Source organism: Pan paniscus, chromosome 11 (assembly GCF_029289425.2).
Source record: "Pan paniscus chromosome 11, NHGRI_mPanPan1-v2.0_pri, whole genome shotgun sequence".
Lineage (NCBI taxonomy): Eukaryota > Metazoa > Chordata > Mammalia > Primates > Hominidae > Pan > Pan paniscus.
The window spans coordinates 46,391,047-46,406,765 of record NC_073260.2 but is presented as its reverse complement, the minus strand read 5'-3'; the positions used below and the strand labels follow the sequence as shown (position 1 = coordinate 46,406,765).

General features: G+C 56.5%; 1 protein-coding gene across 1 annotated transcript in view; it reads left to right on the top strand.

The window, feature by feature from the left end:
* The window catches only part of FGD3 (FYVE, RhoGEF and PH domain containing 3), an 88,790-nt gene extending 73,603 nt beyond the window's left edge, over positions 1–15,187 (top strand). The window contains exons 14-18 of the mRNA XM_003807850.4: positions 1,336–1,398; positions 8,863–8,985; positions 11,748–11,852; positions 13,495–13,635; positions 14,293–15,187. Of these exons, the coding sequence (XP_003807898.1) occupies positions 1,336–1,398; positions 8,863–8,985; positions 11,748–11,852; positions 13,495–13,635; positions 14,293–14,544 (684 nt within the window). The 3' untranslated portion in view covers positions 14,545–15,187. The remainder of the gene's footprint in view (positions 1–1,335; positions 1,399–8,862; positions 8,986–11,747; positions 11,853–13,494; positions 13,636–14,292) is intronic.
* The last annotated feature ends 532 nt before the right edge of the window (positions 15,188–15,719 follow it).

Here is a 15,719-nt window from a genome sequence, read left to right as displayed (position 1 = left end):
CACAGCATCCTACACACCAAGGTATGTTACATCATCCCCACAGAAACCGAGTCTGAGGAGCTCTGTGACGTCCCCAGGCCATGGGTGGTGGAACTGGCATCACAGGGCTGTGGTGCACTGCCCGCATACCACTCTGTCTGGTCTAGCACAGCCCATGACTGCAGACACCTTTCTGTGTTTGTATTTCCCTCCCAGTGCCCCCGTGACCTGGGAGATGGTGGCTCAGAGCCCCTTGAGGGAAGCAATAGGAGCATCTCACTCCCCATCCTCACGTGGAGCTGCCCCAAGGGCCCAGGGGGATTTCACATGGAGACTTAGGCTGGGAAAGAGGTGGGGCTGCAGGGTCCTTGCCGAGAAGCCTGGCCAGGGAGTCAGGGCTGCAGCCCCAGGGCCAATCCCCGGCCATTTCTCCCCCCGGGGCTTCCCTGGAGTCAGGGAGAGAGGATTGGGTGAGGAGGCCGATCTCTGCCCGCTGCGAGGAAGGCCCTGGAGTCACTGGCCCTGGACAAGGCATAGGGGTTGGAAGTGTAGCAAGGACATATCCAGGGAGGCACCCAGGAGAGACGGTGCCCTGAACCCTATGCCAGGCCCTCTGCTCCAGCCTTCACGGGGGCACCAGGCATGACTCAGAGTGAGGGTGCCCCAACTCTCGCCGCCTGACCCAGACCTCACAGGCCTGAATCCCAACTCCAGGCTGGTTCTGCCCTCCCTACCACCTCCAGGGGTCTGCCTGGCACAGCCCACCTCCCCCATATCCACTTCATATTTGTATCAAGTCCGCTAGGTTTTTTCTGCTTTCTGCATTTACTTTGCAAGAACTTTGCACCATCCAGAAAGAAAGAGTCCTGGGACTGCCTTGAGTGGAGGTGACCTGGGAATGTGAGACACTGAGCCTGGCTGTCCTTAAGTCTGGCCAAGCCCTTTCTGTTCAGAGGCTGAGCCCAGAGCCTCACTGTGCTGAGAAAGTCGGGGAGCTGCAGAGACCCCACAAGGAACCCTGGAGGATGAGAGAGAACCCAAAGGGACCCTCCTTACTCACTGGGTGACTTGGTGTAAATTAGAGCCCCTGAATAGGGCGGGCCAGAGGGAGGCATCACCCACCAGCCACCCACCTCACTGGGAGATGCTCCTTCTAGGAGAGGCCTCCAGCTCAGGCCAGGCCCAGGGAGGGAGCAGCTTCCCCAGAGGCACAGCAAATCCTAGGCCTGGGAATTCTGCTCCCGAGCCTGCCCTCAATGCACAGAGGTGCTGGGGGCTTCAGGAACTGTCCCCCCGCTGCACAGTGGCTGCGTGGCCCTGGAATCTCCTCTCACTCGGCCTCTGTGTCCCTTCCAGATCACGAGCACCAGCCCTGTGGAGCCTGTGGTAACCACCGAAGGCAGTTCGGGTGCAGCAGGGGTAAGTGCCCCATGCTCAGCGGTCAGCAGGGGTGAAAGGCAGAGCAGGGGGTCAGACCAGGATGACCTATAGGGAAGATGGAGAGGGAGGGTCAGACCAGGGCTCCCTGGAGGCGGAGGGCTGAGGGGCCAGTCTGCCCTGCTCACTGTGACTGGGGGCCTGGGTGTGCGGAGGTGAAGCTATGTCTGAGTCCAGGCACTGATGAATTGTGTGGTCACTGCAGGGGACTCTGTAAGGTGGGCACGCAGAGGCCTGTCAGTGTGGGGATGTCCATTACCTGGTTGGAGGTGGTCACACAGCTGGGCACACGTGAGAATCTTCTGAGCTCCAAGTGAACATTTATGCTCTTAACATGTGTGAATCATCCCATAAAGCATGTATTAACAGTGCAAGGTCCTTAGGAGGCTCGGTAATGCAGAGGACTGCTTAGTTCTTCACCCTAAGCAGCGGCCAGGGAGGCCTAAGCCTCCCTGCCTCTCCCCGTCTGTGTTCTCGTGTGCCTTATGGCAGCCAGCCCACAAGGGTGCTGCTCTGGCCAGGCAGACTGTGTCCACGCGCCCGCCTGCCAGGGTATAGGGAACTGGGATAAGGCCTGCCTCCCTCCGTTTAATCTGGGAAGTTAAAGAGGATGAGGGCCGAGAGCATCTGTACCTGGAGCCATCATCATTGGTGCCCAGGCCTGGCACTCACCAACGCTGACAGCAACATCACCGTAGAGCACCCCGATGTGGCTGCTGTGCCCAGATGCAGGAGGGTGATTCTCCAGGTGCCTCGCCTCACCCCATGCTGTGCAGGCCCAGGAATGACATGGCCCCAGATGGCTGCCCTAGCCCCATCCAAGACGGGTCTTTCCAGGTGGGCTGGCCGCTGGCTGCCCCCTCCCATGACCTGAGCTTTACCAGGCCCCACCCATCATGATCTGGGCTGGCCAGGCACTGGGAAACCATGAAGAAACTCAGGAGGCCTCGGGAAAGATGTAGTGCTTCAGGGGCACGACAGAGTGTGGAGGCGTGGGGGGCTTGCACATACATCCCAACAGGCAAGAGGAGAGACCCCAGATTCACAAAGCGCAGCCACCTGGCCTCTGCAGAGCAGACAGGCACCCTGCAGGGACATCTTATTAACACTGAAACGAGGAAGTCTGACACGGGGTGGGCAGCTTGGGGGAAAGTGGTGCCCTGGCCTCCTAGGAGAGAATCTCCTCTCACTTGTCTCTTCTTGTGTCTGGCCTCACCCAGCTTCCTGGCCACCCTCCCCTGAGATGCCCTGGGTTCCCCTTGCCCTGCTAGGCCCCAGGGCCTTGACACCTGCTGTTTGCTCTGTCCAAGTCTATGAAGCCCTGTAGCCTGCCCCGGGGGACCCTGATAAAAATGTCTCAATGACAGGAACCCGCCCATCGGCAACTTTTTTTTTTTTTTTTTTGAGACGGAGTCTCGCTCTGTCGCCCAGGCCGGAGTGCGGTGGCACAATCTCAGCTCACTGCAACCTCCACTTCCCAGGTTCAAGTGATCCTCCTGCCTCAGCCTCCCCAGTAGCTGGGACTACAGGCACATGCAACCATGCCCAGCTAATTTTTTGTATTTTTAGTAGAGACGGGGTTTCACCATGTTGGCCAGGATGGTCTCAATCTCTTGACCTTGTGATCCGCCCGCCTCAGCTGGGATTACAGGCGTGAGCCACCATGCCCAGCCTATGATGGGAATCCGCCCGTCAGCAACTTTTTGTATTGCCCAACAGTAAGTGTGAGGCTGGCTGTGCCCCAGACTCACAGAGCTCTTTAGGCCCTTTTCTGGAGCATTTAGGAAAGTTATGAAAAGCAATGTGTACTCATAGTGTGAGTACAGCCACAGAAGCTTGAGCTGCCCACAGTGGACACACAATCGTAGGGTCACAGTGGGGACGTGACAGCCCACACCCATGGATATGAGGCACTGCCTGATCAGCCCCACTGCCTGGCATCCCACAGCCAGGGCAGACATCCCTGACAGTTTCCATGGTGATGCCCTGGCACAGAGCACTGCCTCCCACACACACAGCTCACATAAGGTATGAACTTGGCTGGCCTCTGCCTGATGACCCTCCATGTCCAGCCCCGGGCCCTGGGCCAGGCTTATGGAGACATCCGTGGTCACAGTCCTGCCGCAGAGGCATCAAGGCTCAGTGAGAGCCACCTGTCGTTTGTGAATGCGTCTGTCCTTGGTGTGAGCCCATACGACATGGAGAGGCACCTTCAGTGTCTTGGGTAGGCAAGGAAGCAGAAGTGGGTGGAGGCCACGTGCTGAGGGATGCCCTGGGTGGGCAGGACCTGGGCGGGTTGTAGGAACAGCAGGAGCCCAGGCCTGGCTGAGGGGATCCACACAGGGCGTCTGAGTGTGGGACAGGGTCCTGGGGAGTCTAACCCCGGGTTGGTGCCCGGACAGGAGAATGTTCTAGCTGGAAGAACCTGCAAGGCCATTGTTTAAAATGTTTTAACTTGTGGGAAGACACAGCTTGGAGATGGCCTTGGAGCAGGGCTTTGAGCAAATGCCGCCTCTTGAGCCTCACTTGGCTCTGGGCAGAGAGATCAGAGAAGCTGTCAGGCGCTGCTGGCCACACAGGCAATGCCCCTATTGGCCGCCTGCCTCCGTCACAGGCGAGAAGGTAACTGGGGCTCAGGGCCTCAGTCAGTGTCCGGGCATCTGCTGGACCAGGCTGTGGCCAGCAGACCCGCTGTGCCTCGATGGGTGCGCCCAGCTGGGTGGACAGCACCGCCTGCCCCACTCCCTTTACTTCCCCTGGCCCAGGGTTCAGCTGCCTCAGATTCTGCAGCAGCCTGGGGAGCCAGGTACTCAGGGTCACAATTCCAGTTCCGGTCTCTTGTCTCTGTCCCTTACCCACACCAAGCCAGAGCTGGGCCCACGACAGACCACCAAACAACCACAGACCTCAGCTCCAGCCCAGGGCCTCCCTACGAACAGTGGATGTGGCCTGGCCTGGCCCTGTGTTCCTCACTGGTGTCTTCCTGTGAGCAAAAACAGCAGAGTTGAGACTAGGGTAGGAGCTGGGACAGCTCAGTGTCTGTGTCAAGCTGCACAGGGTGAATGTGGTGTGATGGAGGTGAGCTCAGTGTGCGTTTTACAAAGCACTCAAAAGCAAGTTCATTCTCTCATCAACAACAGTGATTTTTGCTACAGTATACCAAACTTCAACTTACTTCCTGAGCCCAATTTCTTCAGTGGTATAGTCCCTGTAAGCCCCTTTCCTAGGAGAAGCTACACCCAAGCCAGGAAGTTTTGCAAGGGGCCTTGCAGAATTCAAAGCCTTCCCTGATGGGCAAGCGTGGAGTTGCTCTTAACAGAAACACAAAATGTCAGAATCCAAAAGGTCTCTTAGGGCCTCAGACCCACCATGGGTGACACACGAACCCCTCCAAGGAGCCAGCGAGGCATCTAAGGGCACCCTTGACAGGCCAGTGCCAGGGCCTCTTCTCAGGCACTGCCCCTCCTGGGACGAGGCCACGCCCTGTGTCCACCCTCGGGGCTCCAGGGCAGGGCTGGAGCAGAGGCATCAGGCCTCAGCCTGGCCACCCTCCTGTTGGAATAGCCCCAGGCAGTGCCTGCGCCTCACAGTCTGTGTCCCCTGCTGGGTCATTTCCAGCAGCTGATGAAACTGACTCGGTTTCATCAGGGCCACTTACTGGGCTCCAATTCTGTGTAACTCAGCTGTGCCCCCAGTTCCTGGATGTGCAGCTCAATTTGCTCAAGAAAAAATGCTGGAGGGGGCAGCCCCGTTGGCCCTTGGTGGAGACCACTTTCTGGGTCAACGCTGGTGTGTTTTGGGCGCTTTGGGGGTGAAGTCACTCAGTCAGATACTGAGGAAGCCACAGTTCTCCATCTTCCTGGAGAGACTTGGGCCCAGCTTTTCTGATATCCCGACATCCACAACGAAAACCTGAACTCCCTTCTTTGGGTCAACCTGCGTGGTAACTTCATTCACAAAGGGGCGTGTGCATGGCCGAGAGACCATCCCTCGCTACTCAGGTGGGCCTCTTGCCTCTCAGCTACTGCGTCATGCCTACAAATTCAGCCACACCTTGATGATGGGAGCTGGAGGGTTGGCCTCAACGGGCTGTGGACCTCAGCTCCTTGGGAGCTGGTGCAGGGCCAGGACCCACCCCAAGTGCTCAGCTCAGCTCCATAGCTGGGAAGATTTGCCAGATAAAGGAAGCCAGTGGGACTCCCGGCACTGCCTCAGCCCTGAGCCACACTCGCTGCTTCCAGAATTGTCCTCTGTCCCTTCACTGGGACCCGGTCCCACTGGTCCTCAGAGGCCAAGCTCTTGCTGTGCACCCAGCCCCGCAGGTACCTGTCCTCCCACATGGTTGTTCTTTGCTCCTTCAGCCCCTGCTGCCCCCTGCCCCATGGGCACGCCCTGTGTTGTTCTCAGCTACCATGCAGTGCTGCCCCTGGGTGCCGTGGCCAGGGTCCCCCTTCCGGGGTCAAGAGCAGGCAGTTCTGGGCTGAGGTGCACATCGGGGCTGCCCTTCCACTAATCACTCCCACTTCCCAGCCTCTCTGGGTGCCCACCTGGAGAAGAGGTTTTTGCCGCCAGGTCAGTGATGCCCATTCCCCACCTAGTGTGCTTGGAGCCCCCACTGTGGTCTTGGGTGTGAGAGAAACTGCAGAGGGAGCCCAGGCCGCCTCACCTGTGTCTTTGGAGCAAGGCCCATTCAACAGAGGTGCCGGGGGCTGCAGCACAGCGAGTGAGAGTCCCTGTCACCCTCAAGCCAGCCCTGCCCTTGGGCTCCTGTGCCAAGCAGGACAGGTGCTGGGGGGACCTGCAGGTGGGCCAATGAACGGGGACCACAAACCAGGCCACACAGCTGGAAGTGCCCGGCCAGAATTTGCACAGAGGCACTGGTGTCAGTTTGTTGGGGCTGCCAGAACAAAATACTACCTGAGGCTGAAGTCTGAGATCAAGGTGTGGGTAGGGTTGGTTTATCCTGAGGCCTCACCTTGGCTTGGAGATGTCAGTTTCCTCCTTGTTTCCACACATGGTCTTCCCTCTGTGTCTCTCTGTCCTCATCTCTTCTTATAAAGACACCAGTAAGATTGAATCAGGGCCCAACCTAAGACCTCATTTTAACTTAATGTCTCTTTAAAGGCCCTGTCTCCAAATATAGTCACATTCAGAGTTACTGGGAATTATATTTTCAACATACGAATTTGGGGGGACATAGTTCAGCCCATCACAGCCTCCAATGCTTATGCCCAATCTGAGCCACCTCTTTCTTGCTTCTTCACCCCCAACCAGTTCAGTTCATCTTTTTCTTTCTTTCTTTTTTTTTTTTTTTTTGAGTTGGGATCTTGCTGTGCTCTCCAGGCTGGAGTGCAGTGGTGTGATCAAAACTCACTGTAGCCTTGACCTCCCAGGCTCAAGCGATCCTCCTACCTAAGCCCCCCAAATATCTGGGACTACAGGCACGTGCCACCACATCAGCTAATTTTTTGGATTTTTGTTGAGACGGGGTCTCACTATGTTGCCCAGATTGGTCTCGAACTTCTGGCCTCAAGCAACCCTCCCGCCTCAGCCTCCCAAAGTGCTGGAATTCCATGTGCGAGCCACTGCGCCTGGCCCTCCTTCTCCTTAAACCTGAAGAGTTTATGTTAAACTTTTTTTAAGCGTGTTGTTTAGCATTTTCCTAAGGCAGTTTTGGACCCATACAAGTGGGGATAACCGCAATGAGTATCCCTCCCCAGCTCCAGAAACCTCAGCCTGGTGCTGTTCTTATGGCCCCTCAGCCCCTAGCCCCGACACACACACACACACACGCATGCACGCACGCACACACACACACACACACACACACACCCCTATTTTCTGTAATATTTTAAAGCATATCCCAGACCTCTTTTTATTCTGCTCAGCTACAGTAATGGTAAGCTTATTTTAGGTAGTTTTCTTTTAAACAGGAAAAAAAAAAAAAAAAGAAAGAAAAACACCTGCAGGCTTCAGTTTCCCTGACTGGAGAGGTTGAGATAAACATTTCTAGTGGCAGTTCCAGCTCTGACATCCTGGGGAACTCGATACATATCTTTGCCTTTTCCTAAAGTCTTCTTAACAGTGGTTTCTGCACCCATAACAAAGTGTCTCAAGGGAGGCACCTCCTCCCCAGAGAGGAAATGCTGGGTGTGGACCAAGCTTCAAAAGCCCAGGAAGTTATTTCATCAAATGATGGGGCCTTTCCAGGGGTTGCAGGCTATTGTAACAGGAAACGGTAATTAGCAACTTGCCAAACGCAGTCGGGGTTTTATGTACTGTGATGAGGCTTACGACCCAGGGACCAGTCACCCATCCCATTTTACAGGTGAGGAAACTGAGGCTCAGAAAGGAGAGGTGAGTCATCCAGGGTTGCAGGGCTGACAGGAGGCAGGAGACTGGGGTCTCTCCACCTGGCACTGTTCATAATCAGACAGGGAAACCAAGGCTGGACTGGGCAGCCCCAGGCTACACCTGCTCCAGCCTCCACACCACCCTCCTCTGTAGGCAGTTCAGGCACAGGAGACAGAGGAGGGTACAGCCCCTGACCCTGGCCTCAGCTCTTCATGGCTTCCTCACATGTCCTCACAGTTTTTTTTTTTTTTTTTTTGAGACAGAGTCTCGCTCTATAGCCCAGGCTGGGGTGCAATGGCGGGATCTCAGTTCACTGCATCACTGCAACCAACCTCCACCTCCTGGGTTGAAGCAATTCTCCTGCCTCAGCCTCCCGAGTAGCTGGGATTACAGGCACCCACTACCACTACCATGCCCGGCTATTTTTTGTATATTTTTTAGTAGATGTGGAGTTTCACCATGTTGGCCAGGCTGGTCTCAAACTCCTGACCTCAAGTGATCTGCCCACCTCAGCATCCCAAAGTGCTGGGATTACAGGCATGAGCCACTGCGTCCAGCCTCCCCCTAAAATGTTGCCATGCTTGTCTGCACACTCAGGCATGTGGGTGCACACCTATATTCATCCATGTGGCGTGCCTGGAGGGTGTGGCCCGCGGTGCCCAGTATAGAGCAGGCGCATGGCCACACGGCTCCAGTTGCAGACAGGGATGCCCCCGTCCCCAGGGCTGCAGGCCATGGCTGTGCTGCCCACTGCCCACCCTAGTAAGTGCTGTGTTCCTCCAGCTGTGGCTCCTTTCAATAGTTTCTCAGATGCACCAGATAAAGTCATTGGCCAAGTTGTTCCAAACATGAAGATCTTGATCCACTTAAAATCTTTACTCGGTGCCATGGGCACAGGCAGCCGCTGGGAGGTGAGGGAGGGAAGAGAGACGTGGCTGACTTGGCTCTTCACTTCATTCCCTTCTGCATGTTCCACTTTTTGCCTTGAGCCTGTGTGGCTTTTACAGTCACGAGAGCTGCCACTCCACTGCCGTGTGGGGTAGGGTGCACACATGATTCAGAAGCTGATGGCATCTATTTGCCTCCTTATAGCTCGAGCCCAGAAAACTATCCTCTAAGACCAGACGTGACAAGGAGAAGCAGAGCTGTAAGAGCTGTGGTGAGACCTTCAACTCCATCACCAAGAGGAGGCATCACTGCAAGCTGTGCGGGGCGGTGAGTCCCGGGAGAGGGGGACAGGGACAGGAGGCCACCCTGTCCTCTGCTCTGACAGAGCAGCTGAGTCCTCACCAGCAGCACACCAGCCATGCACACCAGCCCTGCACGGAAGGGCTTCCTGATCCTGGCTCATGGATATAGATACCCTTGAGTGCAAAACTGTCCTGTCCGAAGTAGAATCAAATCACTTTTCTCTGGTCAGCTCTGATGTTCAACAAACACTACTTGTGGTTGAAAAAGTGCTGGATTTGGAACCAGAGAACCCCTAGCTGGGTGACCTTGAGAACACAGAGATGATAGTCCTCATTCCTTGCAAGGTGTATTGGAGACGGGTGAAGGGTATGGCTGTGCTGGAAGCTCCTACTGCTGGCCTTTGCCCCAGCGCTCCAGTGGTGCTGAAGGCCTGGTGGGCCCATGTGATGAGGCAATGCCTCCGACTGGCGCCCCAGCTGCACACCATCTCCATTCCCCTCACTCCAAAGCCCTTTCTCCTGAGAATGGAGAAAATTCAATGCTTAATGTTGAATGTAAAAGTATCCCTGAGGAAGGAACTGATCATTTAAGTATCTTTAGGTTAAGAGATTAAAGTTGAATCTGTGTTAGCAACTGGATCTCAGCACAGAATGCTTTGGAGGTGTTTTTCCAAAGGGCACCAGCAACCTGTGCCTGAAGCGGTTGATGTTGCTTGTCATACCTTTGCCACATGGCGGGGGGGGCAGCAGGGGGAGGGGAATAAGTAGATGAGTCCTTGGAAGGATGGATGATGGATGGGTGGGTGGGTAGAAGGATGGATGAATGGATGAGTGGTTGGAGAGGTGGGTGAATCAATAGGTAGATGGATGCGTGGATGGATGGATGAGGGGATGGATGGATAGGTGGGTAGTTAGATAAATGGCATATGGAAGTATGAATGGAAGTGGATATATAGGAAGTATAAATGGATGACTGGAGAATTGATGGATGGATGGATGGATGAACAGACGAATAGTTGGATGGCATACAGAAGTATGGGTGGATAGATGAATGGCTGGATGGATGGATGAATGAATGAGTGGATAATGAATGGGTGGATGGATGGATGGGTGGATGAAGGGATGATGGATGGATGGATGATGGATGGATGAATGTATGGTAGAGGATGGATGGGCAGGCAAGTGGGAAATGTGATCTGTGCCTCTTAAAGAACTCTCAGTTTGGGGCCCAGTTTGTACTCTAGAATTGGGGGATTTAACTCAAACCTGGTTTCCCCATCAGACCTGAGGAGAGAATCTGTTGCTTTAAGAGCCATCCTCAGAATACATGCCCAGGTCCCTGCTCAGCTCCAGGCTTCAGGCTTTGTGACTACTCAGGATCAGAAGCTGCAGCCTCCATTAATCTTCCTTGGAGTGAGCATCCTCATGGCCAACCTGGACTTCCCCAGCAGAGGTGGCTCGGTGCCCTCAGTGACATCACTGCATCTCCGTGTCAGCCTGCTGGGGCTTAGCTTGGCTTTCATTGCCTTGGTTTGCCCGGTATTCCTGCTTCCTCACACAAGAAGTGATAGAGAAAAGAGAAATTCCAAAAATAAAATCCTCATAAAAGTAGGACTCCAGAAGAGGGTGCCTTCCATCTACTTAAAAAGAGCAATCTCCCCTCTGCTGTGGCTCCTGAGACCTGCGATATGAGCTCAGTGTTTGAGTGCCATGGTCCCTTAGCAGCCAGTGCCCGCAGGTTTAGGTTCAAACTAGAATTTCCCAAGGTTTGAACAAGGACCTCCAAGTCCTCTGCAACATTCAGTACGTGGGGCAGGATGGAACAGGAGAAGCAGATGCAGAAGTGGGTGTGGGTGGCCCTGAGACAGCAGGAGCCTCTTTGTGCTGGGAAAAGGATCCAGCAGAGGGAGGGAGACCGAGGCAGAGAGAGACAGGACCACCGATGGGATGCAGCTGCAGGGGCCAGAGGAGGGGGCACAAAGGGGTCTGCTGGGAGTGTCCAGGGTAGGAAAAGCTCTGGAAAAGTCACTGAGGAGCACTCCTTGGCTAAATTCCCATGCTCCACCCATGCATCTGAATCACATTCCAGTGTACAGACAGACCATGACAACTTCATCCATTCATCTGCCGATGGACACGGGTTGCTTCCAGCTTTTGGCTGTTGTGAATAACGCTGCTATGGACATGAATGTACAAACATCCCTTCAGATCCTCCTTTCAGTTCTTGTGGGTACATACCCCGAGTGGAACTGTGGCATCATATGGTAACTCTGTGTTTAACATTTTGAGGAACCACCCTACTGCTTCCCACAGAGGCTGCACCAGTTTACTTCCCACCAACAGTGCAAGGATTCCAATTTCTCCACATCCGTGCCAACACTGTTTTCTTTTTGTCGCTGTTGTCATTGTTTGTCTGGAAAATAGCCATGCTGAGCGGTGAGAGGTGGTTTCTGGTTATGAATTTGATTTGCATTTCCCTGATGGCCAGTGATGGGGCGTCTTCCCCTGTGCTTGGTGGCTCTTCCCACTCTTCCTCCCATGCACACAAGACTCCTGGACTCTGGACCCTCCAGGACAGGAGGGTGGGTACTAGATGCCCAGCAGGGCCAGCCTTGCTCTCTGCCCTCAGACAGGGATCCCCTCAAGGAGAAGCTCTTATCCCTCGCCACACTGTGTTAAGTCTCCTCCCGCCCACTCCACCTCCCGCCCACTCTACCTCCTCTGGCGTCTTCCTGGATAATCCTCTGTCCCAGGGTGCTGGGGTCACACGTGCCCTCTGTTTGGCAGGTCATCTGTGGGAAGTGCTCCGAGTTCAAGGCCGAGAACAGCCGGCAGAGCCGTGTCTGCAGAGATTGTTTCCTGACACAGCCAGTGGCCCCTGAGAGCACAGAGGTGGGTGCTCCCAGCTCCTGCTCCCCTCCTGGTGGCGCGGCAGAGCCTCCAGACACCTGCTCCTGTGCCCCAGCAGCTCCAGCTGCCTCTGCTTTCGGAGTGTCCCTGGGACCAGGATAGATGTGGGTGTGTCTCAGTGGGGCCCCCAGGCTGGGAACACACTCGGAAGATCCCGTGTGTGCACGCTGGCTTCTCGGGACCAGCCAGGGCCAAGGCTTGGGAACCATTTGCATCCAGGAGTTAGATGGGAACAAGTGTCACTCCTGGTCACCTGGTTGGAGGGCATGGATTGAAGCTGCCCTCAAGTCCAGGCCTTGAGGCCCACCTGAGGGGAGATACTGCCCTTCTCTCTGCCTGCCTCACCTCCAGCTGTCAGAGGGTGAGCAGGGCCCTGGAGGCAGGCACCCCCTCCTCCTCCTCCCCGTACCCTTCTCCTCCTCCTCCCCGTCCCCTTCTCCTCTTCCTCTCCCTCCTTCCTCTCCCTCCGCCTCACTGTCTTTCTCCTTCTCCTCTCCCTCCTCCTCCTGCTCCTTCTCCTCCCCGTACCCTTTTTCTACTCTTCCCTCTCCTTCTCCTCCTCCTCTCTCTCCCTCCTCCTCCCCCTCCCCTTCTCCTCCTCTCTTTCTCTTCCTCTTTTCCTCCTCCACTCCTCTTTCTGAGAGTAGCTGCTGCTTTCCCTGCCTTCCTTCCTCAAGAATACAGTCTATTCTGGGGGGTTGCAGGAAAGCTGAAAAAGAAAACGTGAATTTCCAGAAAAGCACATCGCCCTTTCTCTCCACTCGACACAGCCTGCGGTTTGCAGTGCCAGCTGCACGTTGGGGTCTCCTGGGAAGCTTCTAGTGTTGATCTCCCTCCTAGAGGCTCAGTGAGGTGATCAGGGGGTCAGTGTGTTTTCAGAGTCCCAGCTGCTCTGACTTACAGCTGTGGTTGGAGCCCTGACCTAGGTCCTTGGTCTAAGAAGTCAAGGATGTAAGTCTATTAGGACTGAGTGTTGAATGGTCTTGATGGTGAAGAAGGACCTTGCACTGCCTACCGAGCTCCCTCATGCCTGCAATTTAAATACCGAGGTGTGTTCTGAGAGCCCCAGGTCCTTGGGGCACGGGCCTCCAGGGCCCTGTAAGGTGGACTCTGGCCTCGAAGGGGGGCCCAGGTCTGAGGGGTCCAGCTCTGGCAGGGGGTGTCTAAGCCATGTCCAAATGGTGGACAGTAGCTCCAACAGTGACATGACAGAGGGAGGGCCTGTGTGTGTGGTGTGTGTGTGTGTGCTGTGTGTGCACGCACGTGCACGTATATGGTGTGTGTAGAACTGACACGCTTGAAGTCCCTGTCCCGTGACCCACCCTCAGGTACTTGCTGTTGGGTTTTCCTATGATTTTGATGTGTCCTGACCCAGCATATGGATGCCCTCCCCTTGGAGGGCCCAGCCTGCAAACCCCAGCTGATACCACACATGCCTATGTCCTGCAGGCTTCTAGTGACCCTTGCAAGCCGGGTGAGGCTGGTCCCAGTCTCTGTGCAGGCCTTGGCCATGTCTCCACAGCCAGCTCCTCCCAAGCAGTGGCCCTGGCCCTACCCCAGCCTCCTCAACAGGGGTGACCACTGCAGGGGAGACTGCCCCTAACCTGTGTCTTTGTGTCCCCAGAAGACACCCACTGCAGACCCCCAGCCCAGCCTGCTCTGCGGCCCCCTGCGGCTGTCAGAGAGTGGTGAGACCTGGAGCGAGGTGTGGGCCGCCATCCCCATGTCAGATCCCCAGGTGCTGCACCTGCAGGGAGGCAGCCAGGTACGTGTCCCCACCCCACCAGGCCCTCAGGCCAGCAGCCCAGAGCCTCAGGCCTGAGGCACCCACAGGCAGGCCTGTGCCACCAGCTGGGGTCCACCTGCTTGAGCAGTGTTACCTGGGGCCTCAGTTTCCCCAGCAGCGCAGGATTCCCTCTGCTTGCCAGTCACAGGAGACAGAACCTACTGGCACCTGGGTGGACCCCAGAGCCAGCCACGGTGCAAGGAGGGGTGGGCCAAGGGGGCACAAAGGGTGGCCAGGAGCCACAGAACCTGTCAGGTGAGACTCAGGAACCCACACAGCCCTGGCCTGGCCCCTTGGAGCCCCAGTTGCTACTCTGTCACAGGGGCTGGCCTGTCCTGCCTCGCCTCCCCAGGGGCCAGACAGCCCAAAGAAGGCCATGGAGTCTGGGGGTCTGGTGAGGTGGGCAAGGCATCCCCCTCCCTATATCTCCCTCGGGAAGAACCAGTGGATGCCCCCACCGACTGTCCTCCTGTTGACAAAAGGCAGTGCAGGCACAGCCACCAGACCCCTCGGGCTCAGCACCTGCCTTGCGTTGCAAGGGTCTGGGAGTGGCCTCCTGGGAGAGGCCCCCATCACTGAGGTGAGCCCGAGGCCAGGAAGCTGTGGCCCCGCTGACCATCTGCTCCTCTGCTGCAGGACAGCCGGCTGCCCCGCACCATCCCTCTCCCCAGCTGCAAACTGAGTGTGCCGGACCCTGAGGAGAGGCTGGACTCAGGGCATGTGTGGAAGCTGCAGTGGGCCAAGCAGTCCTGGTACCTGAGCACCTCCTCTGCAGAGCTGCAGCAGCGGTGGCTGGAAACCCTAAGCACTGCTGCCCATGGGGACACGGCCCAGGACAGCCCGGGGGCCCTGCAGCTTCAGGTCCCTATGGGCGCAGCTGCTCCGTGAGCTGAGTCTCCCACTGCCCTGCACACCACCACATTGGACCTGTGCTGTCCTGGGAGGTGGTGTTGGAGGCCCCATGAAGAGCACCCTGGACTGCTGAGCGTGGGCCAACAGCCCAGAGCTCAGGACACTTGGCTTTGGAGGGAAGGAAACTGAGGCCCAGAGAGGGGCAACCACTGGCCAAGGGTCACCCAGCAAGTTTTGGCTAAGAGCCTGGCCTCCAGCCCCAGCAGTGTGGCCCAGAGCAGGGGCCGACTGCCAAAGTAACCATCATCCATATGGGCCGTGTGGTGATGCTGGCCCGGAAGGCAGAAAGAGGCAGCATGGGCACTGCCAGGGACAGCCACATCCTGCTGGTCTGCAGCGTGGTCCACCCCGCCTCTGCCCAGCCTGTCTACACCGTGTGAGCTGAATCGTGACTTGCTTCCCACCTCCTTTCTCTGTCCTCTCCTGAGGTTCTGCCTGCAGCCCCCAGGAGGTGGGCCTGCCCCATCCTAGCTGGACTCATGGTTCCTAAATAACCATGCTCAGAAGCTCTGCTAGGACTTACCCCAGCCACTGAGTGGCAGGCGCATGAGATTTGTGGCTGTTCCTGATGCTAGTGGCACACAGTGCTTATCTGCATAAATAAACACTGGCCACCAGCAGTGGGCGCAGCCTCGGTGATCTCTCCCCAGCCCCTCAGCAGCGTCCCCCCACAAGGTGGGCTGGCTGATAAAGGGTTGAGGGACAAGGGTGATGGAATCACATCGGCCACACACCACCTGGAAAGCAGTTCTGCATCTGTTGTCCTGCCAGGGGGTGGGCAGGTGGCAGGTGAAGATGGCCAGGCTCAGAGGTGGGGAGGGTGGGGTGCAGGGCACTCAAGATGGTGCCAGTGGGGACCTTGCAAAGGCTACTGGGGGCGGGGTTCTGTTTGCATCAGAGCCCTGAGGGCCTCTGGGAGAGAGTGGGGGAATTTAGGGACCAGTGATTGGGGGTGCTCACTGGTCAGGACCCCCGCCCCTCTAATATCCATATAGCACCATGTGGAGACACCTGGGAAGACAAGCTGGGCACCTACCTGGGGGACTGAGAGGGCAGGAGGAAGAGCCAGAAATGGGAGACTGGTCACAGGTGATGGGGGGGACAGGTGAGATGAGAACACAGGTGAGGCGGGGACAGCTGAGATGAGGGCA